The 24,111-nt window shown below is 41.2% G+C and overlaps 1 protein-coding gene across 1 annotated transcript in view; it reads left to right on the forward strand.

Moving 5' to 3' along the window:
* Window positions 1-24,111, forward strand: part of AKAP6 (A-kinase anchoring protein 6) — a gene marked incomplete at its 5' end in the record, with an annotated part of 237,330 nt that overhangs the window by 49,719 nt on the left and 163,500 nt on the right. The window contains one exon of the mRNA XM_082484839.1: window positions 21,528-21,650. Within this exon, the coding sequence (XP_082340965.1) occupies window positions 21,528-21,650 (123 nt within the window). The remainder of the gene's footprint in view (window positions 1-21,527; window positions 21,651-24,111) is intronic.

Consider the following 24,111-nt stretch of genomic DNA (forward strand, 5'->3'; position numbering starts at 1 on the left):
TGAATGGTGAATAAAAATAATAAAGAGAAAAGTTTTCAAATGTTTTGCAAAGCAATTATAACATTTTGAAGAAATGTTCTCAAGCTGCTTATTTACCTAGGTTTTTCTGTTGTTGATAGTAATTATATCTTCTGGTTTTAAGTCTAGTAAGGAACCAATTTTTCAATGCAAGAGCTCTTACCAAGGTGAATCCCGCCTCAGTAACACTATGGTGCCTTGCTGAGGTACTTTAATTTGACACAAGTAATAGAAAAATAGAAAATTCCTCCCTTATCTGATGTTATGAAGTATTATAAACAAAATCTACCTAAAAATACCATACCTGTGTCACAACTGAGTCCTTTCTTTTGCTAGATCTCCTGTTTCATAATTCCCTAAGCAGAGTGTCTAAAGTGTACCATTGCTTTTTTAATCATCATCATTTGGCATTTACATTAATTCTGTTATTTAATAAAAGCCTCCAACTCAAAAAGGAGTTTCCTAATTGCATGAATACATGTCTTGGCAATAATTCAATACTACTTCTGTTAGCAGCAGTTTTGTGCTAAAGAAGTCAGATCTCAAATGAGAACTTAACTAAGGACAAAAGAAGCGTGCTCGTGGCCATTAGTAATCCAGTTACGCTGCTGCAAATGTCTAATGTATTTTATTTATTGAGATTATAAACCAAAACTAAAATAACTCAACCTTTCATTTTGGGACAGCAACAGCTTAGAAATGACTAGCAGCCTCAAAATCATTGAAAGTCATATTTTAGCTAGGTAATAGGGCAAACAGGAAGATTCAGTAATTTATTATGACAGGAATAATTTAGAATTAATATAAATCTGGTAATATCTTGATAGTAAGCAATTTGTTGAACATATGCTAAAGCATTTATTGGAAGCCTTATTCATTTGTCAGTCATATGCAGAAACTGATAACGCGTAGTTTATCATACTTGGAAATTATGCAGATGTCCTTGCATGGGTATTATTATGCTGTTAATCTCTATGTCTGTCTACAAACAGAATTCTGCTTGACTGTCCCATTTGCTATTACATAGGATCGCTTTCTTGCTTTGCAATAGATATTGCATACTCTTGCCATATTTTTCCTTGCACTGCGGCTAATTCTTTGGCACATGCTTCTTACGCCTTTAGTACTGGGTACCTCCTGTCGTGGTTTAGGACAAACTGGCTACAGGGGATGTGGGGCACCCCAGATGGGACTGACAGATTTCTCCCCCCCCCCCCCCCCCTTCAAAGAGAGAGGCAGAGGTGGGAAAAAGAGACTTATGAGTTTAGAAGGAACTAAACTACTTTAATGAAATATTAATAATAAAATAGTGAAAAATATATACAAAACTCCCAGGATAGGATAACAATCACGACACCGGCTGGCACTGGGGAAGTCCCAGACTGGACTCAGTGACAGACGGGAACTGGATTCTGGATCTGGATTCCGGATCTGAGTCCTCAGACACCGGCCATTGAAGAAAGAGGGCTGACCCTTTGATCCCTCAGCTTCTATACTGAGCATGAGGCAGATGGGATGGAATACCCCGTTGGTCAGTTTTGGGTCACCTGTCCTGTCCGCTCCTCCCCACAGATGGGACCCCTCTACGCTTTTCTGCTTCTGACCCTCCAACGGGGCAAATAACCAAGTTATCTGCCCTTGGCTGCTATAGCAATAAGTATAAGCAGGAGCCTCTCTGCACGCCATGCCTGGGCATTAACTATAAACACAGGTCTTATCACTCTGAGAGCAAACAGTGCCTGCACAATATGCAGTTAATTTCAGCAGTTAGAAGAGGCCCAGCTAAGAAGCAAAGTTACTGAACAAAATTGGTCCTGTTTTACCTCAAACCAAGACACCTCCATTCTGGGGTACATGACAATTTCTGTGGCCATTCCTTGTATGTTTCAGAAATTACTTTTTGGAGCTAAATGTGAGAACGATGGATACCAAATTCTGAATGTTCCTCTGACCGTTAAAGAGTAGTTCAGCTTTTAGCAGCTACCTGAAATGAATTTGTAGAATGCAGATTAAGCTCTGTAGTTTCTGTTATACTAACTGGAGGGGAAAAACTTCATTCTCACAGATAAGGTCAAAAGGGTTCTTTTCTGTAAGAAGATGGCCAATTGCCACTTCTTATGTAACACTAGGACTCCAATAGTTACCAGTTTCAGAATGCTTTAAGGTTTACTTTCTGTAAGAAAACTAAGTTTTCCTTAAAATCATACTAATAATTGATATTTTTTCCTCATTTTTATGTGCAAACTGAAAAAAGGGAAGAAAAATCTGATCTTGGGCTTATCTAATGACAATGCATTTTCAATCATAGGCACTATTACAAAGGGCAGAAACGTAACCATTTGCAAGATACTCCATTTAAATGAAGATGTGTTTCCTTTGCAGGCCTCAGGGTTAACTGTATGGAGCAAATTGCTGATATTGTCCTCTAATACAGACTTATAGCTTGTTTTATTGCAGGGTCCGTTTCTGTAAGAGGCAGCTGAATTTCCTCTGCAAGAAGCAATTTGATATCTATCGATCCCATCTTTTTAGCTCATCACATTTCACGAATTTGACCTCAACTCCATTGCCTCTGTATTTTGCCTGGGGAGCCCAGACAGCCTTGGAACTGCTTACCCACCTTCTTGACGTATTAAGGGAATAAAATAATGCCGCTCTGCATGGTTTTCTGCTGTGGGTTAGAGGATGCCCCAGGGATTCTATAGCAAAGAGCCAGACAAAAGATTTTGCTGCCTTCCAGGACCAAGTCAGGGACACCTTTCCCCTCATGCAACCATTTATCCCTTCTGAACCCAAGATGCCTCAGTAGAGCAGAGATAAAAGACTCTTTTTCCAAATTATTGGAGTAACGGGAATAATTTTCCTGTCTAGCAGGAACTAAGGATCCATTCAGTCTACAGAGAGTGCAATATCAGAGCTAAACTTGTTGGTGTGACAAAGAGCTTGTGTGTTTGGGTGGGAAAGATTTGTGGGTTTAGAGGGTAGTCAAAAAAGGTGACTAAATGGTTGGCTTCTGCAAATGGTTAATGGACTTGGTAGAGGAAAGTTGTATTGGAGATATGGCTGGCAGTCCATTTGGGCAGCGGAGAGCCAGTTGGTTAGAAAATATTTGGAGAACTGACACAAAGGGGAAAGAGTTTGTGTTGTTTAGATTGAAAGGGGACAGAGTTGCTTCTGGGAAGAGAACGGATGAAAACCACACCAGTACAGTTAAGGTAGAAGGTGGATTGCTTTAGGGGAAGACAAGTTTGTGTTTGGAGGTGATTTTCGTCATTGAGGGGAAAAGCATGCAGAGAGGACAAATGAAGTTTGGGCTGTGGGACTAAGGTAGTGAAAAACTACTAGGAACTGATAACGCTGATGGGGCTTGGTAACAAAGCTGAGAGTTGGGGTTGTTCAGCCTGGAGAACAGAAGGCTCTGGGGAGACCTTGTAGCAGCTTTCCAGTATCTGAAGGGGGCCTACAAGAAAGCCGGAGAGGGACTTTTTACAAGGGCATGCGGTGATAGGACGAGGGCGAATGGTTTCAAACTGGAAGAGGGCAGGTTTAGAATAGATATTAGGAAGAAATTCTTTACTGTGAGGTGGTGAGGCACTGGAACAGGTTGCCCGGGGAAGTTGTGGAGGCCCCATCCCTGGAAGTGTTCAAGGCCAGGCTGGATGGGGCTTGGGGCAACCTGGTCAAGTGGAAGGTGTCCTTGCTCACGGCAGGGGGATTGGAACTACATGATCTTCAAGGTCCCTTCCAACCTAAACCATTCTATGATTCTATGAACAAAGGAAAAACACAGTGTAGAAATCAGTAATGACAGAGCAGGTAGAAAAAGCAAAGATAATCAACAGGGAATAGGACTGACTTATTTTCGATTATGAGATAAAGGATTTTTAGAGTGTCATAGTACTCCCCTCAGCCCTCTTGCTTTCCATAACTTAGTAACAGTATTTCTAATACTGACCCTCTTAAAATAAATGGATTGCATATTTTTCCTAATAGATAGAGTGCTTGCCAAAATTTGTTCATCTCTGAATCTTACTTACACTGCTTCAAGCAATTTAGATTGAAATACTGCTCTTGGTTGATGACCAGTTTGTAAAAAAACAATAAGTGAAAGAAGTATCAGATCCAGCAATTCCTTGGCAACTCTGCAGTTTTCTCAGCAGTCTTGCTGCTTTGTGCAGCGTAATTGAAAATGTCACTTCGCATTTTGTACTGAAAGTCAAGTTTGTGGTTTCTTGTTTTGAGTCTGATACTCCCCTGCTTTGAAAGCCCATTCCTCAGTTTTCAAGCCGGTTAAACTATTATTAAAGCAGCAATGTAGTATACATATGGAAGTCTCACTTTTACTCAGACAAATACTTATTTACTAGAAGATGATATTGAAATACAGTGAACCCTCTGTTCCTCCAAAACACTTAGTTCCTAACAGTTTGCCTGAATTTTAAACAGCTCCTCCAAGTACATTCACTTTTCTTTGGCATTTGCTTTACTACAAATAGTCTGAGCAAGTTTGTCACCAGCAGTCTTTGCAAAAACAGCAACTTTTATGTAAGCTGTGCAAATTCTGAATTTGTAACTTTACATCTAAAACTGAATGCAGGAATTATGCTTCCTTAATGAAACACATCTATTGTGAAGCATATGCTTCAGAACTGTTTGAATTTCTAATGTAAAGACCTCAGAGTATTTTGGCAGTGAGCAGTTTTAGATCTGGGATTTTTTATGTTCAGTATTTGGCAAGTCATTCCAAATAATCTGGGGGGAAAAAAAGAGAGAGAGGGAGAGACAGAAATAGAAAAAATCTGCTCACAAATAATTTTAGTAGCACTGATTTGAGGCTATGTCTTTACCAGTATTTAGAATTGATTGTAAGGGATATGTCTACCTCCAATGTTTGGCTCAAATCTGATGTGAGACCTTTGGTTGCAAAAAGCTTCCTGATTCTCTCTTGTTGCGTACATAGTTGGATACCACATCTCAGCTCAGGGATGACTACCAACAACTTAGATGAACTGAGGAACAGCTGCTTTTGCATACATGATTCTGTGAGCCCTCCTCTTCTATTCTAATGCAGTCACTGAGATCAGCTTTACGTGACCATTGGCTTTACAATCCAGAGTCATGTCTCCATCACCTGTACCACAGCCTAGCCACAAGCCTGCACCAGAGCCATCCACGTTATCTGTTTGCGAACCGGAAAGTTCCTACAAATTGGCGAGGGATTATTTCTTAGCTGCTGGATCTCTGGCAATAGGCACAAGGGTGTAGCAGAGCAGAAGATAGAGAGAAGGAACGGTAAGGCTGCAAGAGGTGGACTTCCTGCTCTCACTGTGGCGAAGGGCACGCTGGAAGGTGAGCAGTGAGTGCCAGGTGACCTACCTGGAAAGTCAATAGAGGCTCCAGATATAAAAGGGGCACAGCGATAACTTAGAGAAATAATCAGTGTCGACTTTAAGATGATCTTATGATTGACTGCTTTCTATCTCAGTGCAGAGACAATCCTTATTGCCTGGGACTGTTCAGTGCTCTCAGTTCTCTCATGGAGGTAGGGAAAGGCACTCAGAAACCACTGAAGTAGGTTTGGAAGCTTTCAGTGATGGCACTAGCTTCAAAACACTGACAGAAAGAGCCAATTCGCTATTGGGAATTTCCTTCACGGTGCGTATGGTGCTTTAAAAGGAATCTTCTTGTGCTGTTCAGGACTGAATCCTCTACATCTGCTGTCTTATAGGGGGCAGGTACTGGGGAGAGGTTTGGTTGGTTGTGAAGAGTTTGAGATAACTTCTGAGCTACCCTGTTAACTAGCTACTGCACTTATTTTAGGGCTCCTTGAAGTCCCACTGCTATTAAACAGGAAAATACTGAATTTAAAATTGTGTTTTCTAATATTCCCTTAAATATGGAGGGGTGAGAGAGAGAACGCTCATTGGTTTATATTTTCATAGTGATATGCCTTTCCCAAGGTTTTAAGGTCTAGCTGTTCTTTTACATAATATACTTAGGCTCTTGGATATTTATGTTTTATGTATCTTCTGTGAGGAAGTACAGAACATTCCAGAAAGACACAGTATACCAAAATCATTATGCCATATTCTAAATATTTAATTATTTAAATAATACATGGCTACTAACTTTCACCTAAATCAAATTCCAGTCTATCTACTGTTGTTAACGCATCATTGCCTTAAAATGTGTACACGTTAGAGATGAGTCAAGCAAGAGAAATGTTCAAGGGTCTAGAGAGGATTAACCTGAGAAAAAAGATCAAGTTCACTTATGTAAGATTATTGCATAACTCCTCAAAATATCTTCATATCTTTTTCTTCTTGTATATCTTTATATGTTTTGACAGCAACTGGTTTTTGTTCCTTCATCCTTTCCAGTGTGGTATGATCAGAAATGGAACATTAAATCATGCTGACTCTTAAATTATAGTTGTCATCATTAGGCATCAGAGTGAACGTAATGGGTGGTAAATATGGACAGGAAACTGTCTCTCAGAGGCTTGTTTCAGACTGTCTGTATGCTTATGCAATTATTTGAAAAGTTATCCCGAAAGCAACCAGAAAGGCAAAAAAATATTTTCTCATCCTTGCTTTAGGTTTTGGAGCACAGATGATAATCGTCACAAACAGCTTGGCTGTCCTTAGCGAAACAAACTGGAATCTTATCTGAATATTCTTTTATTGTTAGTAAAGATTTATTTTGAATGCTGATTCTCATGCAGGTCAAGTAAGGTTACCCGCACGAGGGCTAGATTTGCCTCTGGTTTCCCTTGGACAATGTTTGGAATCTCTCCAGCCTGACAGCGGGAGAACCAACAAGCAAACAGATTTTTGGTTGTAGACAGTGTAGATGTTCAAGTCATAGTAACTTAATATTACTAATTGCTTTTTCCCTACTGATGCCAGCATCTGACTACATGAATGTTTCCTCATTGTGCTGTATAAGACTACAGACACACAGGGTAATTTAAAATTTATATACTGCTGCGCTATTAGCAGCAACTGAACTATAGCAGCTAGCATAAAATTGGCTCAGGTAAGCCCAAGCTAGGGTCAACCTCGTCTGTGCATTGCACTGCAAATCTCCTATAGCTCTCCTGAGGTACAGAAAACAAGAAAAAAATAATAAATTTGTTAGAAACAGCAAAGCTTTTGGGGTTAAAAATAAAGAATAAGATGACAAAACAAAAAAGAATAGAGATTGTGCTTATTTCATTCTGTAAACATAGCCAAATTTGGGGATGAAAAAGTAAGTCAGGATGAGGGTGTAAAGGAATGCCTACTAGAGACCACTGAAAAATGAAACTATTTAAAAGGGAAGGTAGATGTAGGAGGCAAAAAAAAGCAATTAATGGAAGAACTAATAGTGACAGGAGTTCTTTGGAGACTGCAGGTGAACAAGAACTGAGTGCATAACAGGAGGCTAAATTAGGAAACTAGAGGAATAATAATGGAGTGAAGAAAAGAACTGGTGATAAAGCTGCCATATTTAGTGAATAGTGCCATATTTAGTGAATAGTGGCAATCACCATTTTCCCTGCTTTTAAACTCAGAAATCTTAACTGCAAAACAAGTTCATGGGTCAAAGAATTATAATACCTCCTGTGAGGTGACAGACTTAACCTCTTCTAACCAATTAGCCTTGAATAATAGGAAAAGCTGAATTAAACGTTCTGATTTGGGGGAGTAGTCGTGGTCATTATGTCTTAAGTCATGTCAATGATATAGCAGAGGTCAATACATTTAGCCGTTACCCCCAAGCAAACAGCATCTGTTCTATTTTAGTAAAAACTGTTTTTTTCCTTCGTTTTGAAAAACTTTTAGACATGGTGATATATCGCCCTCTTGAGGCCAGAACTTGTTGCTGCATCTGTTTTACAGAAATTTTGTTTAATTTCCTTCTCAAATGAGCGAGACTCAAATAACTTTACAAACGTAGTTGTTAGAAATTCAGAGATGAAATAAACCATAAGACAAAATCTGTCCTCCTTATGAAGACCTCTCTTGCTTTAGTGTAGTCGCCAACAAATTTTTTGCTACCTATTTTATTCCAACAAATTTAATGTTGAAATATTATTCTGATTTTCAAAAGTAATAGTATGAGTATGCCAATTATTAAACTTTCAAAAAATATAACCTGCACGTTCACTTCTAAAGATTTTGTGAAACACACTAGAAAAGGTAAACCCTGTCCTCTGCAAAAAACAGAGATATTTTCTCTCTGCAAAGATAACTGCCATTTTTATTATTATTTAGAGAACTATAGTTCTATTATTTATACAAGCAGTGTTCAATCCTCCTTTGTGACCATCAGGCCAAGAATGTAGTGGCTTTCTTCCTTTTTTTATCACTTGCTGGCTAACTTACTGAAAATGTTCTGCAAAAAATAATGAATTTAGTTTTTGTTTAAAAGACACTGAAAAAAATCCTGTGGAATTAATTTTGTGCCATTGGGTAAAGGTATACAATTTGGCTAATTTCATTCTTTTAACATGATTTGTTCTTTGTTTGGGAGAAGGTAAATTTTTTGGAAGCGCACAAGTCTCTGTTTAATTGACATCGTGCCATAGGGCCACTCTGATTTCAGGTGACAGGAGCAACCACGGTGTGTGTATATCGCGTGCACCTTTCAAGGAATTAAATACTGGGCAATGACGTTCATTTCTAGCAACTAGGAGATCAAAGAGTAAAGAAATGTTGGGGCCAGTTAGGGGAGGTGCCTGTGCGCCTCCACTCGAGTGGCCTCTGGTGCTGCCCACTGCCTGTGCAAGGTAGCAGCTGACCATCAGCAGAAATAACAGCTGCACAAGGGCGTTCCACCCCCCGGCCACTGTCTGAAGCCCAAATATTCAGGGTATGCAAACCGAGGAATGATGGTCATCCATAATTGTCTATTTTTCCGAGCAGAATAAAGCTGTAGGCTAATATATTACAGAGGCCATTATATGGAAAAATTGCAAATGAGGATTAGTTCGTCTTTTGGATGCAGTTCAGCTCATAATCGATACATACATTAGCTGTAAAACAATCTGAAAATAAGGTATGTTGCCAACACAACGTTTAAAATAATTATATGAAGAGGCGATGCAGTGCTTCCAAGTACACTTACATCACTGTAAGTTGCTTCAACATCAATAGTTACATTGGCAGCATTTTTAGAAAAAGCACATCAGACAACTAGCTTCACTGAAAATGAAGATACTGATTATAGACTCACGTTATCCACAGAGCTTGGATCGAGGCTGCTGCATAACAAACATTTCATACTGGAAGAAAGGGGACAGTTCTGATCAGGAGATTTTATTTTAGGTTTATCTGTAGAATAAATAATAAATTTGCACTTAACAAACAACTGGTCCTGAAACTAACTTCTACATTTTCTATTCTAGTTTAGACTTGCTTAGAGTAGGCAAAAAAAGAAATTTGGGACTGTGAAATAGATGTGAACATACCTCAGTATTGTGCCACTATCCTTCAACAGGACATACAACTCATTTTGGTGCTGGGTATTTTTACCAAAGACGCGCCTCTCTCCTGTGCTGTGCTCAGGATCCCTCCAGAATCCAGACACTCCTTCCAGCTGCTGCGGCAGAGTTGCACTCCCCCTTTCTGGGAGTTACCAGCATCGGCTTTTCTTGGCTCAGGCAAATTTATTTGCTGTTCTTGTCCTTCCCTTGATACATGGCTGGCTACAAATTTCTGGAGACATTGTGTTCATAACTTGCTCCCCAATTTACTAGCTGAGTGAAACAAGAGTATGCGACCTAAAAACATTCACATCTCTTAGCTGATCTCTAGATATGGCCAATCTTTGACTCAGGGCCACATGAAAGTATAATCTAAAAAGGCCTCAGTTTAGGATATTTGATGCTATGATACAAAAGAGAAAATTAAAACTTACCCGGTACTAGAAGATGTTTTGGGCACCTATCTTTATTCCCTAGCTGCTGCTTAGGCCTCTTGGATTTTATGTAGAGAAGAAATGACTCAGAAAAAAGTTATTTTAAGAGTAGTGAGAGTTTCTGTGAGCTATGACCAACAACAGGCATCGTTCTTTCTGAATAAATATATTTTCAGAAACAACATGTTCAATCCCAGTAGTATGATGAACTTCAAAGACCAGACTTGGATGATCATTCAGAAGTTTGCACGTTACTCAGCTCACTCACAGTATCACAGTTGCTGACCGTTTCTCTTTCAAGTCTAACAGCTTTTGCCTGCCTGTTTTATTCCCAGTCACCCAAAAAACCTCCCACTTTTTTTTTAACTAAATAAGAACTGTCTTGTCCTTTGCTTATATTTCCTTCTCCTCTATTTTCCTCCCTGTTTACTCCCCCTTTCCTTATTGTCAATTCTTCCTTCCTGTTTCTGTCTCATTTTCAGGGCTCTTGGTATCCTTTAACTCCTGTGTTTCTCCTTTCTGCTGCTTAGATTATTCGCTCCGTAGTTTCAATATTGTTTCCTCAGGAACCTTTTCCCAGTCAGCCTCAAAATTTCACACAGTCTAGAGATGCTGAACGAGGTGAATGCTAGAAACACGTGAATACAGATTTACACTGCGGGGGTTTTCTGTCAAAAGCCAGTACTGTATAAAACAGTGGATAATGTTTACTTCTTTAACCAAAATATCTGTGTCTACATAACCCAGTGGCGATAAAACTTATTCGTGTAAAAGAAGTGGGGTTTTGTTTGGTTTTTTTTCCCACTACTATTTTCATCAGTTTGTGAGGATGCTTTAGCTAGCTGGCAGAAGAATGGTTTTCAGGCGGTATAAAGTGTCTCCACGAGAGGGCTTGCGCAGGCTGCGATCCAGCGAGCGCCTTCTCTCCCAGGCCGGGCTGCAGCTCTGTCTTTTCCGCTACCATCCGGCACTGTGGCCCGACGTGGAACTTGAACAATTTGAAATATTGCCTTGAAAAGAACAAAGGTCCAAATTAGTATGCACGATAACTTAGGAGGCAGATAGCAACATTATTTTCTGTCATCTAGAATGCAAAGGCACATGTAAAATTTTTCCTTACAAAGAAGGATATGCTAATTTACTTATTTACTTGGCTCTCAGGAGTGCTTTGAATCTCACACCACTTTTGTGATACAGCACTGGCCTTACGTATTTTCCCAGTGTGACCTCTGTCCTAACCCGAATGAATGGAGGAGGCCTAAAACCTTATCTGGCTTTGTGCCTGTTAACATTGCACCTCAGGTAGAACGCATGGCCATGTCACTATGAGAAGAGATCAGCGGCCATTTTGTATGCCTGGCATTATTGCCATCAGAGCAGATGGCATCTCTGGAGGTTTACAACCAATCCATATTGTTGTTAACTTCATACCAGATGAGTCTTTAAATGATGGATGAACTAGACAGTTTCCCCTTTCCCCTCCCTTCTCCACTAGTCCTCTCAGCTCTTGAGTACTTGCAGAGTCACCATGTCCCTGGGCTTCCCTGTGCTGCTATATGACATTCTTATGCATAGCTGTCTTGGCCTCAGGGCTACACGGATCTCTTCTCCCCAGCAGTCTCCTTCTAGCCCATGGATTTTGCTTCTGTGGTTCTAGGTGTTAACTGATCCTTCAAAGGGTTGGGGCAAGTGTCACCAACAGTGTTAGATGCTCATCTATCTAAGAATATCCCCCTCAGGAACAGAGTTTAGGGAGCATTTGGCTTACTTTTCCTGTATCTGTCTTTGCCCCACAGTCAATCTGCTAAGAATAATGTCCCTTTTTAGATCTTGAACGTTTCAAATAGCAGTGGAGGCCTTGTGGTAGTTCTTTTAAATAGAAAGTAGATCTTCACCTTGAGCAAAAGGTAAGACAAGGCATAAAGTAAAGCAAGAATTATGTTTGTGGCATCATGGAAAGGTTCAAGTAATCTACAGAGACAGATTTATGAACGATTCTTAATATTCAGATTAGCGTAACCCACTCTTTGTCTAGAAGCAGAAATAAAGTCAACAGTCCCATGGGGGCAGTGAACTTTTTATTGCAGAATCAGGTTCGCTGTCTTCAAATGTAGTGATTTTTAATGGATTGAGAAGTAACACTTTGCATGTTTCTCTGTAACATGCATTTTAAGCCTATCCTACCTTTATGGTTCTGTCTCTTGTACCTTGAAGGCTTTAGGAAAAGGAGAAGTTCTTGAAGATCTTGTCTGCCATTCCTGCTTTAGTCAGAATATAGCATGGAAAAATATCTTGGAAATGTTAGCAAAATCTGTCGATTTAGTAGTGGACCAAGAGGTCCACAAAAATTAAGATTAAGAGTAGTCTTTCATCAAATTTTAGGGACAAAGCTAGAACTGAGTTAATCTGTAGTGTTTTCCCAGGCTTGTAAGAACTGTGCTTTGTTGTCCTCACTGTTTCAAGACCAGAGGTACTCTCAGCTCTCCAGTGAAATCTCCCTGAAAAGCTGAGATATGTCCAACTGGCTCTGCTTAATATAACACTATATTCTAATATATGTTAATACTTCTTATTTTCCAGCATCAGTATGCATCCTGGGGACTCTAAAACCAGGAAAAGTTGTGAGCCAGTGAACATCCTGTGCTACCGCATTCCGTTCTGTAACCGTATAAATCATCACTGATTAGATAGATGCCCATTAGGGAAAACACATTCAATAGTCCTTTCTATTTCTGTGTGTGGTAGCTGGGCACAAAGCCTAGAGGTGGCACTTGTGAAAGATTTGTGTAATTTAACAGTTGGTCTTAAAAAGGCTTAACTAGACAGTATATAGTAGAAGACGAAGATAAGTCTTCACATGGATGTCCACTAAGTATTTGATCTTTATCTTTCCCCTGTTTGGAGGGAACATTTAAGTCGCATATTTTCATAGGCTGGGGTTATTGAGTAAATGTGGCCCTTCTTAGCAGAAAGCTGCTAAGTTCTATTTCTGCAGTGTTTGTGAAAGACTGTATCCTGAACAGCATATTAAGTATTGCCATCCTACCGATGTGTTTGGTCAGTTGTATGTTCCTGTGCGGTCATTGTCTGCCACAAAATCTTGACAATATCACACAAAGAATATTTTCCATTGTGGCATCTCAGTTCCTTGGGGATCCCTAACATCTGTACTGCTAATGGTTTTATTTTTGCCTCTGGGTCTAACTCCAATTAAATTGACCATAGCAGTTTGTTGCAGCCTCATCCTCTTGAGTACCTGGATTTCTTTGACTTACCTTTGCCTATGAAGAAAGTGCACTTTTATCCTTTTGAAAATAAAGTCCATGGGCAGGAATGCGTTCCTCCTGAGACTAATATGCAAGTCCTTTTGTGGTTAGACAAAGGATTTTCTTAATGCATTCTGTGATAGAAGTGCCCTTAGAGCCAGCCCATCCTTGTACACAGACTCCTCTGTGAGTTCAGTCTTTTTGTAAATTGGGAACAAACTTTACAACACTGTCTGCTTGCAACAAAATTGGACATTCATTTTTAAGCACACAGCCTCATAACCAATTCTTTTAAGAAGAGAACTCCCTTTGTGTAATAAAAGGGAAGGTGGAGGGAAAAAAGGTCTGGGGTAGTGATTTAACAAGCACTGTTGTCTGGTTCTTCCATACTGAGGTTTGTGGAATACAGTGGACTTTCCACCATCATTCTCAACTACCATGGCAGATGACTTTAGTATGTTTGCATTTATTAGTTTGGCATGTCTCTTTTATTCTGATTTTAATCTTAGTTCAAGTCATTCAAAGGGCTTTGTACTTTTACAAATGCAATGACCGAAGTGCCTTACGTATAAGCCAGTACACATGTTAAATGAACATGTTAGACTAATAAACTGAGTGATGTTAACACTGCACAGCTTAAAATTACAAGCCAAAAGGTATTGAAATAATTTTCCTACCTGTGCCATATAGACACAGTAAATCTGGGCATTTTTTTCCATTAAAAAGCAAAACCAAAATTTGGTCTGGGATGAGGGCCATAAAACTTTTCCTAACAGTGTTAACTGGATGCAGTTTCATTCTGTGTGGTTTATAGCATAATTTTGGCAATATTAATGCTGCCATCTTTAAGTGCGCATATCCAGATTCTCCATCTAAAGGAATCGCACATCAAAAAAATACTAAAACCATCTTAAGATACTGCTGCTTTCAGTAGAGGAAAAAAAAAAAGTTGCATTTTTTAATACAGTAAAAATTCCATGTTTTCACATTCGTTTTTTTGGTAACCATAAACGTGCTAAATCAGACTAAAGCTCACAATTACAGAACTGGGCTTTAGTCTGTTTCCATTCTAAATGTGGTCTAATAAAAGCTGGATTTGTAAAATGATAGCTGCAGCTGAGATGGAAACTTCCTCCTTTCCCATTCCATTCAATTAATGAAAGCTGAACTTCAAAGTCTAAATGAGATCATTTGAAGTGCTAAAATTATTGAACACCAGAACTTTCCTATCTGACCAAAAAAAAAAAAGAGAGAGCTTGTAATGTAAAAGTAAAATTAAACCACTGAAATGAAGTTAGGAAACTTTAAAAGTTCTAGTGCAAGAAGTGCAGTTAGCTCAGTCGCGAGGCATTTGTGCATATTTGTAGTGACTCATTTGATAGTCACTCAATTTTTTTCATGTCTGTGACAGTAAAAACTTTCCTGGGAGGTCTTAGTTGTGTGCTGCTCAGAAAATGGCAATCCAATGAGAATATGTCTGAACAATACCCCAACGAGCTCAGAGAATATGCAGGGATATCATCGGGGAATGGAGCCTTCCTACAGTACCATAAGCACCTACGTCATCATCACTAGTTTTGTAGTTGTTAGCAGAAGTTTTTAGGTTGGTCGACTGCTCGTTATTTTGCTGACAGCCCATAACACTTCTCCTGGGCTCTACTTTATCCTTTTTTGACCATGAGCATTGGCTGTGCAACCAACTCTGGGAGAACACTGTGCTGCCATCCAGCGTGACCTGGACAGGCTGGAGAGCTGGGCAGAGAAGAACCTAATGAGGTTCAACAAAAGCAAGTGCAAGGTCCTGCACCTGGGGAGGAAGAATGCTAGGCACCAGTATAGGTTAGGGGCGGACCTGCTGGGAAGTAGCTTGGAGGAGAAGGATCTGGGGATTGTGGTAGACAGTAAATTATCCATGGCCCAGCAATGTGCCCTTGTTGCCAAAAAGGCCAATGGAATCCTGGGCTGCATAGGGAAGAGTGTGGCCAGTAGGTCGAGGGAGGTCATTCTCCCCCTCTACTCTGCACTGGTGAGGCCACAACTGGAATACTGTGTCCAGTTTTGGGCTCCCCAGTTCAAGAGGGACAGGGAACTGCTGGAGCGAGTCCAGCGAAGGGCAACTAAGATGATTAAGGGCTTGGAGCATCTGCCTTATGAGGAAAGGCTGAGAGAGCTGGGACTCTTTAGCCTGGAGAAGAGAAGGCTGAGGGGAGACCTTATTATGGCGTACAAGTATCTAAAGGGTGGGTTGAAGGAGGATGGAGCCAGGCTCTTTTCAATGGTTCCAAGTAACAGGACGAGGGGTAACGGGCACAAGTTAGTACACAGGAAGTTCCGTTCAAATACACGGAAAAACTTCTTTACGGTGAGGGTGACAGAGCACTGGAAGAGACTGCCCAGGGAGGTTGTGGAGTCCCCTTCTCTGGAGATTTTCAAGACCCGCCTGGATGCAGTTCTGAGTAATGTGCTCTGGGCAATCCTGCTTTAGCAGGGGAGTTGGACTAGATGATCTCTAGAGGTCCCTTCCAACTCTGAAAATTCTGTGATTCTGTGAACACGTGGCTAGGGTCAGTGTGTACCAGAACTCCTTTGACTGACTCATTTGATAGAAGTAAGTGTCAGCCTCAGGTCTGCTGCTGCAAACTAGGAAGCGGGGAGTTAATGGATAGCTATGGTCTTTGGCCAGAGGTGGGGTGAGCTTCTGAAGCTCAACGGGAAAGCGCAGGAGGGGACTGTGGAAGCTGCAGAGACACAGGGAGTGAGGAAGCCCTGGGCCATGCCAAAAGGCAGTGGTGAGGTGCAGGTAGTGAGCACCGAGGTGTGCTGAACGGTCATTGTGGGTAGGGAGGGGTATGCAAACAGGATCCGGAAAAACATGAAAAAGGACTGGAGTGAGGCACAAATTGCTTGGGATGCCTATTTCTGTGTTCGTTTTAAGTATTTAATTTTCTGACACACACTCGGGATAGACAGAACACACACAGTCCTATTAAATGTAATGAATTGCATGTGAGACTTGTTCATCTGACCACCTCCGTAGGCCTCACTGCCACGCTCCAGGGTTTCTTGTCCTGGCAGCGCACCACCACAGCTGCTCTCCCGCGCTGTTATCCCACACGCCAGACACAACCGGGCTGCCTGACCCGAGATCCTCTGACCAGCTGCAGTGGGTGCGGGGAGCCCGGCAGCCCCGTGCAGCAGTCTGTGTGTGCCTTTATATTTAACAGAACGAGGGTGGGAGGGATGCTTCCAGGTCCGCCCTTCCTCAGCCCGATATCCTCGCACGCCTTTGGCACCTGACCTGATCCATCCCTGCCTTCTTTTGGGTGACTCAGCAAATGAATTCTCATGTCTTATGATTCAAAAAGGTTGAGTGTTCTGGTCATTAATGAGGAAGTCTCAGGATATTTAGTTAAATCCCATCAAATTTATTTTTAATTCTTCAGTTAATTAATTAATTCCTTAATTCTATAGAACAATTGAATTAAGTACATTTTCATTCTGTGACACCAAAGCAGACACACCGAGTTACAGCTTTTTTTCTCCCCTAGTACTTAAAATTGTCTGTCTTTTTCATTCTTATCCATCCAGAGCAAATAGCATTAGACCGCAAAAAATAACTTTGTACATGCCAAATTTCAAATGAATCCATTTTTGCTCTAGCTTTGTTCAGGGATGTGTGATTAGAACTTTCCTCCTTCCCCTAGGAAAATCTGTAAAATTGTCACAAAACAAAATGGAAAGCTGAATGTTTTAAAGGTGAATGCTTAAAAACTTTCTATGTAGGGTATGGGAAGATCTTTATCGTTATTCGCAAATTTTATTATAGAAGTTGCTACAAATCATCCAATAACAATCCAGAAACATTTGTTTCTGTACTAAGCAGCATAGAATAAGAATAGCTTTACGCTGTGTCATGTCGGGGCTTAAGTTTTTTTAGTAACATCTAGCTTGCTACCACAGTACAAAACTATTACATTTGCAAAACCGAACCAGCTGGTCAAAAGGCAGAGACTGGATTATACTGGTGCTCCGTTTTTTCTGTTCTGTTTCCCTCTTTTCTCTCTGAGGAATTCTTGTACAGTCATTTTTAGCTTCAATGTGGCTGACTATGAGTTTTGAACTTCCAAGAAGTTTTGATGGAAAATACAATAGTTTAATTTCCCCTTACCAAAGCATGAGTTGAGTAGATTTTACAGTATTTTCATTATAAGTGTGATGATGTCTAGATCAGACCCTTAACTAGTATAAATCAGCATAGCTCCACTGAAGTTTATATCTGTTGAAACTCTTTCTCACCTTAAGAATGATGAAGAAAAAAAAATCTAGAGAAAGAAAAACATAAGTTCAAACAGAAAAAGCAGAAAGGTAAGAAGTGTCTAGGAAGGGATGTGAAGTGGTATCATGGGCATCTTATAAAATGAAGAAAAAAATGAAAAATATCCTGTATTGGTTAAAATTTGTCATCCGATGAATTTATTTCTTTCACTGAGTACTCCTGGATTTAGGTTTAGGATTGCATATTAAACCTCATCCTTTGTTTTGATATAATTTATGTTGTAATCTGTTTTTTTCAAAGCATAGTTTCATGCTCTGTCAGAGTCTCACAATAGGTCTTCTCTATTGTAAGACAGTATTTTTTTTTCCTTATTATTTTTTAGAACTTACTTTGTCTAAAGCTTTTATTTAAAATGTATGTTCTGGGAAATATCCTAGTTGATGAGAAAAGCAACTATTGTAATGCCGCTTGTGTCCCCGAGTACATGAGAGTACATGTACATCATTAATTGCATTGTGTTCCAACTAACTAGGCCATCTCCATTACGCAGAAATGACTCCGTGTTGGTCAGCCTGTGGAGGGGCAGCAGCCCTGCAGTCGAGGCTTCCCCTCCATTATGAGGCTTGAGGAGATTAAGGACCTGGGTTTATATTTGTGAGGGGGCTACGCAGACCCCCAGCCCCGCAGATGCTCCTTCTCCCAAGGATGAGGGAGCAGGCAGCCTCCCGCCCCTGCCCGGGCCAGCAGAGCAGAACTCTGGGCTACAGCTGACGGCGAGAATTAGCCCAGATCTCAAAGCCTGTCGGTAACTACGCCTTGACAAAAAAGTCAGAGGCGAGAAGGGAAAATTCAGCATCAAGAGCGAAGCGCAGCCTCCCCCGTGGGTAGCTGCGGGGCCGCTGCCGCTGGGGGTGTCTGCAGGGGGACTCCATGTCCAACCCGCAGCTGCCTGCCGGGCAGGGATGAGCCAGGGAGCGGGCAGCGGGATGGCAACGGTGGAGCCTTCCTTCGCCCACTGCCACCGCGCTGTTAAAATAAATAGGGTGGAATGCATAGGCACTGCTATGAAAAAAAGAAAACAAACAACCACAAAACACCTAACCCCCCCCCCAAACCACCGGGGCGTTGTTTTCATCATTAAGCCGTGAAGCGGGAACCGCATTGTTCCAGTTTAACCTCACGCACAATTTGAGGTAACGAGGCTTTCCTTCCCGCGGCCCACGGCGCAGGGCCCGTCACCCCGCCGGGACGCGCCTCCTCACGGCGACGTCCCGCGGCCGCTTCCTCCCCGCCGGCTCCCGCCGAGCCAGCGCGTGCCGGGCCGGCGGGCGGCCCCGCGGGCGGCGGCCGGGCGCGGGGCGGCGCGGCGCGGGGCCGGCAGGTGGCGCTGTGGGGCCGGGCACGGTGCGCGTAGCGGGCGGGCGGCGCTCCCTCCGCCGGCGGCCCCGCGCTGCCCGGCCCTGCCCGGCCCTTTCCATGCCGGCTATTTTCGGTTTCCGCAGATGTGCTCTTTTGAATGGTTTCAATAAAATTTTATTGCCGTCATTTGAAAAATAGCCGGATTATTGTGATTTGTGCTGCCTGGCGGAGGAGCATCCCCCGCGGCGGGGCTGGGGCCGGCCCCGGCCGCGGCTGGTGCTGCCCTCCCGCCGCGGGGCTGCCCTCAGGCGCCATGACCCCAGCCGTGAGCCGAACGTGCCGGGCGGCACTGGCGCTTGCAGCCGTACCTCTATTTTTCCTCAGGTAGCTTGGCCCACCGTAGTGCTGTAGGAGACCGTATCTATATTTTTTTCTCCCAGGCCCCCAAACCAGCCCCCAGGCGTTCCCTGTGCCCACCGAGGCCTGCTAGGGCCTGCGGCCCGCCTTGGCTGTGCAGTGAGGGGAAAGGCGCCAGGCTGCTGGAGCCTGCTGCTTGGGAGCTTCCAAGTACCAGCGTGAAGACGTGAAAACACAGACACGTTTTGTGAGAGGGCAGAAGTAACTCGGTTGCTGGTAGTGGCTTTTTGTACTGGTGCGAGCCTGCAGTGTTTCTGAGCACCCTTTTGAAGGCATACAGACATCGAGTACTGCGGGCAGATGTTATACGTGTCTGTCTCCGCAAAATACATGACGCATATACAAGAGAGAGCCTTTCTTCATTTTTTTTGTGCTTACCATATCACCTTGTCTCTCAAGGACAGCACGTTGCTAAAATGCAGGCAGAGATTTATTGGAGGGACTAGAAGGACTTTACTCCTCCTGCTCCTCTCCCCCTCAGCTTACATCTCCCACTCTTCTGCCAGTCTGGCATCTCTTATGCTCCACTGCAAGCGGGAAGAAATCAAGCAACAGAGCCAGGGGAACATTTTGCCCCTCCTCGGTCCTATGGCTTGATGTGGGGAACATAGCCCTTGTGGCTTGACCTGCTGCGGGACAGAAGAGACGCAGCTACCTTCATTGCTTGCCCCAGAGTGGAGGCATGTCATCTCGGTCACTGTGTCCTCTGGGTTGTTTTTCCTGTCTTCTTTCCCCTTTTCTGGAATGCCCTGATAAACAGCCTATAATGAAACAGAATAACAGTTGTCTTCCTAGCAATGCTTTGAGATACAGTGGATTCCATGAAAAGATATGGGAATAGTCCCCTCACCCTGAAGACTTGTAGGGACTCACGTGAAAAAAATAAACCAAAGTCTTCAGAGTGCCTCAGTGAGTGCGGTCATGCCTGCAGTATGCACTGGAGTGTCCTGCCAGAGGCTGGCTTCGGTTCAGAATCACTGCCACTTCAGCTGGTAACCAGGAGTTGATCATTGGACTCTGTTTCTTGGCACAGCATTGGGCCAAAATGACTCTGCTACCATGAATTTTGAAGGAAGTGTGGCTCTGCTTGGTCTGGATTATTATCATTGAATTTCTTTGCGTAACGCAGCTGTGCACCAACTGCTCAAACTCCTGTTTCTGTCTCATTTAGAATTCCAGTTTTATGCACCACTTCGGAGAAGGGATTTGGGCTCCCGAGTCACTCAGGAATCATTAAAAGTTTTATGCATAGCTTGCTTTTAGCTATCTAAACAGAGTAATAATTACCAGAAATCATCCCGTAAATAAAGCGGTGGGAGTGAAAATACTGAGCATGTATGCCGAGTTGTTATCCAACTGGAAATTAAAATTTGTACCATGCTGCAAAATTCATAGTTAATAGCTAATAATATAACCAGTATTAGACCTAACTTAATCTAGTCTTACAATGGTTGTAATAGATGGACATTCCTCTTCAGTTAATTTTCAGGGTGCTTATAAACATCACGGTCAGTTTATTCCATTTACTGTCTTGCTTTGTGGTGGATAAGACTTCGGTAAAATTATCTGTACTCAGTGTGCCTATAGTATCATCCAATCATGTAAATTCAGGGGCACTATTTTTAATCAGACAATATAATTGGTACTAATCTTGAAATAAATGGTGCTCCTGAGAAGCAGGAGCTCCTGTCTTCTCAGGAGCACCATCTGTGTGGCTCATATGCAATCAGCAATATTTATATTAAATGCTATATATTCTGCCTCACCTACTATTTGATTTCTTCTCTGAGTCTCATCCTGTGAACCAAAACAGGAATCACAAGATCTAAGTTCTGACAAGTAGTTTCTTCCCTCAGTCTACTGATGTATACCTTGTTAATGCAGCTTTGTTCAGCACTTTTTTCAACCAACAATGCTCATGCTACACCCAGTCTGCCCAGTGCAAGGTCTTCAGCTCAATTTTCATTCTAATCTATGTGCAGCTTTTTATGTATCTCCCTCATATCTTCTAAAACTTTGCTGTTTTTTCCATTTCATCACAGCCATATGGACCTCACGTTGTCCTGTCCCAAAACATCACCTTAGATTATCCCCAGAAACACAGTTCTGCTCCTCATTAACTAGAAGGCCACTTGCTAATTGTTTTTTTCATTGCATGCTTGTAAAAGGCAAAATTTTACTGCACAATACTCTTCTGTCTTCAAAAAAAATAGAGCATATATTTTTCAGATTGCCATTTTACTAACAAATACGCTTTTCTTGTTCTTTCTTTTTTCTTATCTGGTAAGGGGTTTGTAAGCAAGCTGGATGAATTCATTCACTGGTTAAATGAAGCCATGGAAACAACAGAGAATTGGACTCCTCCTAAAGCAGAGACAGACAGCCTTAAACTGTACCTGGAGACACACTTGGTAGGACAAGATTATACGATGATTACTATCAGTAATTGAAGTGTTCTGCCGTGCTTTTTATTTGATTATTATTTTTTAATTACTAATGTGCATCTATATTTTAATGTAAGATTTTCAGCATTGCAGTTTATTTTAATGAAAATAGCAACAAATTATTTTCTGTATTTGAAATATGTACTGATAGCTTTTGAAAAATTAAATTAAAAGCTAGAATTACATTGCAATTCAGAAATTATCTCCAAACTGAAAGAAAAAGGCAATAGCAAAAGGAGAAAGGACAATGTTTCTTGTGCTGATCATTCTAGGATTTTTACTGCACTGTAACATTAACAAAACTCTTACTAGTAAGGAACTCTTATTCTCTCTCCCATAGTTTTAGCATAGTACAGAGTCATTTAAATAAAATATTTGAAATAATTATTTCAATCATTTTACTTGATATGCATTTCTGTTGTGTAATTAATACAACTGTCACTAACCTTGTTCTTGTGCAAAAAGCTAAAACATTGGGTGGAAGTAGAAGACACTTGGATGAATAATCTTCTGAATATATTACAGACTAGAATTATAGATTGAGAAATATTTGATAAATGTCATGAGACTTTAACTGAATTCTTCCAAGAGCTGTTTCTGGTTATGAGGCGGTGAAACAAAGACCTGAATTAAATCAGGTATTAAGTTCTCAAAAGCAAAATTTTACACTATAAGTAGAGAATATAGATCAATCTGTTCTGCTCAATGAGTAGGTATCTTAATAGGTAAACTACTTGATCTGGTAAAGAGGAAAAAAAAAAAAAGAATAGAAAATTAAGCCAAGAAATTCCCTTTCCCTCTGCCAAAATCTTAGGTTCTTGCCAGTCTGAATTGTAAGAAAACCCGGTGATAGCACTATTCTGAGCCAATGAGCTAGACACCCCAACTAGATAAAACAGAGCATTAGCTGAACCCACAGCAAAGCATCAACCCCCAAAGCTCAGTCTCATTTCCAGTCTCTGATAATCTGATGGTGAAAAATGATTTGACAGTTCTAGGAAGTCACGTGATGCATTACAGGAAAAATTGTCATCCTAATCCCTACCGTAATACTGGAATGACTGTTATTAAATTAATTAAGTATACATTAACCACATATACAATTAGAAGCAGACTGAAACCTGTCTTCAGAATTTCAGCTATACAGAAAATTCTTTTGTGTCTTTTGTTCTTCAGTGTTTCTGTTGTAGTAGCACCTACAGGCAGCCACAGGATTAAGTGTGCATTGTGGTAGTCTGTCAAATCCAGTATGAAGACACTGCATTTTTAACTTACATTGCAGATTGTGGATTCTTTGGCAGAGTTTGGATTTTTGCCTTTTACTGCACACACTCGGTCCCACGATTCCCATTGTGTTTAAAAGTGCTCTGAAGACACAGAGTACATCGGGAGATCAGACCTCAGAAAAGGCATTGGTCATTTCAATTTGTTTTCTTCTTATTCTGCAACATGAAACTTTCAGAGAGATGAGTTTTTATGAGTAGAATTGCAATTTTCACTCTTGACTGGATAAAAAGAAACTTATTCCAGCAACAGGGCAATCACCAGGCTGAGTCTGTGTCACAGTCAGTTTCTTATTCCCTTTCTTCCATGAGGAGGAGCGCAGTAGCTCTTCTGCAGGCAGAATGACTTCCAGCTTTGCCTTGTGGTTCTGTGCAAGGTGAGACCAAAACCATCTATCAGACTGTGATGTGGAGTAGTAGCCCAGAGGCAACTCCTTCATTGCTAGAGGTAGTCAGGATAGATGAGTATGTCGGCACCTGTACAACTTCACTTTCCCCTGTAAGTACTTAGGCTCCCAGCTGTACTCTGTATATCTGCATATATTTGGGGTAAGAAAATCTTTGTATGTTTCAGGATGACTGTGTTATGAAACAAGGCGTTTTTTTTTCTTTACTTCTGTGAAGAAGTAAAATGTCTAAAGAACAGTTCAGTTTCGATTTGATGATACTATAATTATTTTTATGGCAGATGTAGTCACTGAAAAAATCATTGTGCAACTTGAAGAAAGTAACCGTGACTTTTCTTTTTGGATTTCAGAAAACTATCATAGGCTATCATATTCGTTTCTACACAGTGGAATTGAACTATTAAAATACAGAGCATTTTTGTAGTGGGGAAGATAGTTCTTTGTATTAATTAGATTGTCAGCTTTTCAGTGGCATTTGTCTGTCAGAAATCCTAATCTGTGTTTAAACAGAAGTATATGAACTTCAATTCACATTAAGCTCAATGTTAAAATTTCCCTTGGGTGAGCATTGTAAGAAAATGGTGATCAAGGTCTTTGTGAGGGTACTTATACTGCTCATTTTCTTCTTTTGCCAGTCAGGTTATACATGCTGTCAGACTCACCTAAAATTTGTTGAAGTAAAGTGGCGCTAGTACTTTATAAGTTTAAGTTCCAGACTTCTGGGTTCGTAGTACAGAC

Source organism: Vanellus vanellus (assembly GCF_965231255.1).
Source record: "Vanellus vanellus genome assembly, chromosome: 6".
Taxonomy (NCBI): domain Eukaryota; kingdom Metazoa; phylum Chordata; class Aves; order Charadriiformes; family Charadriidae; genus Vanellus; species Vanellus vanellus.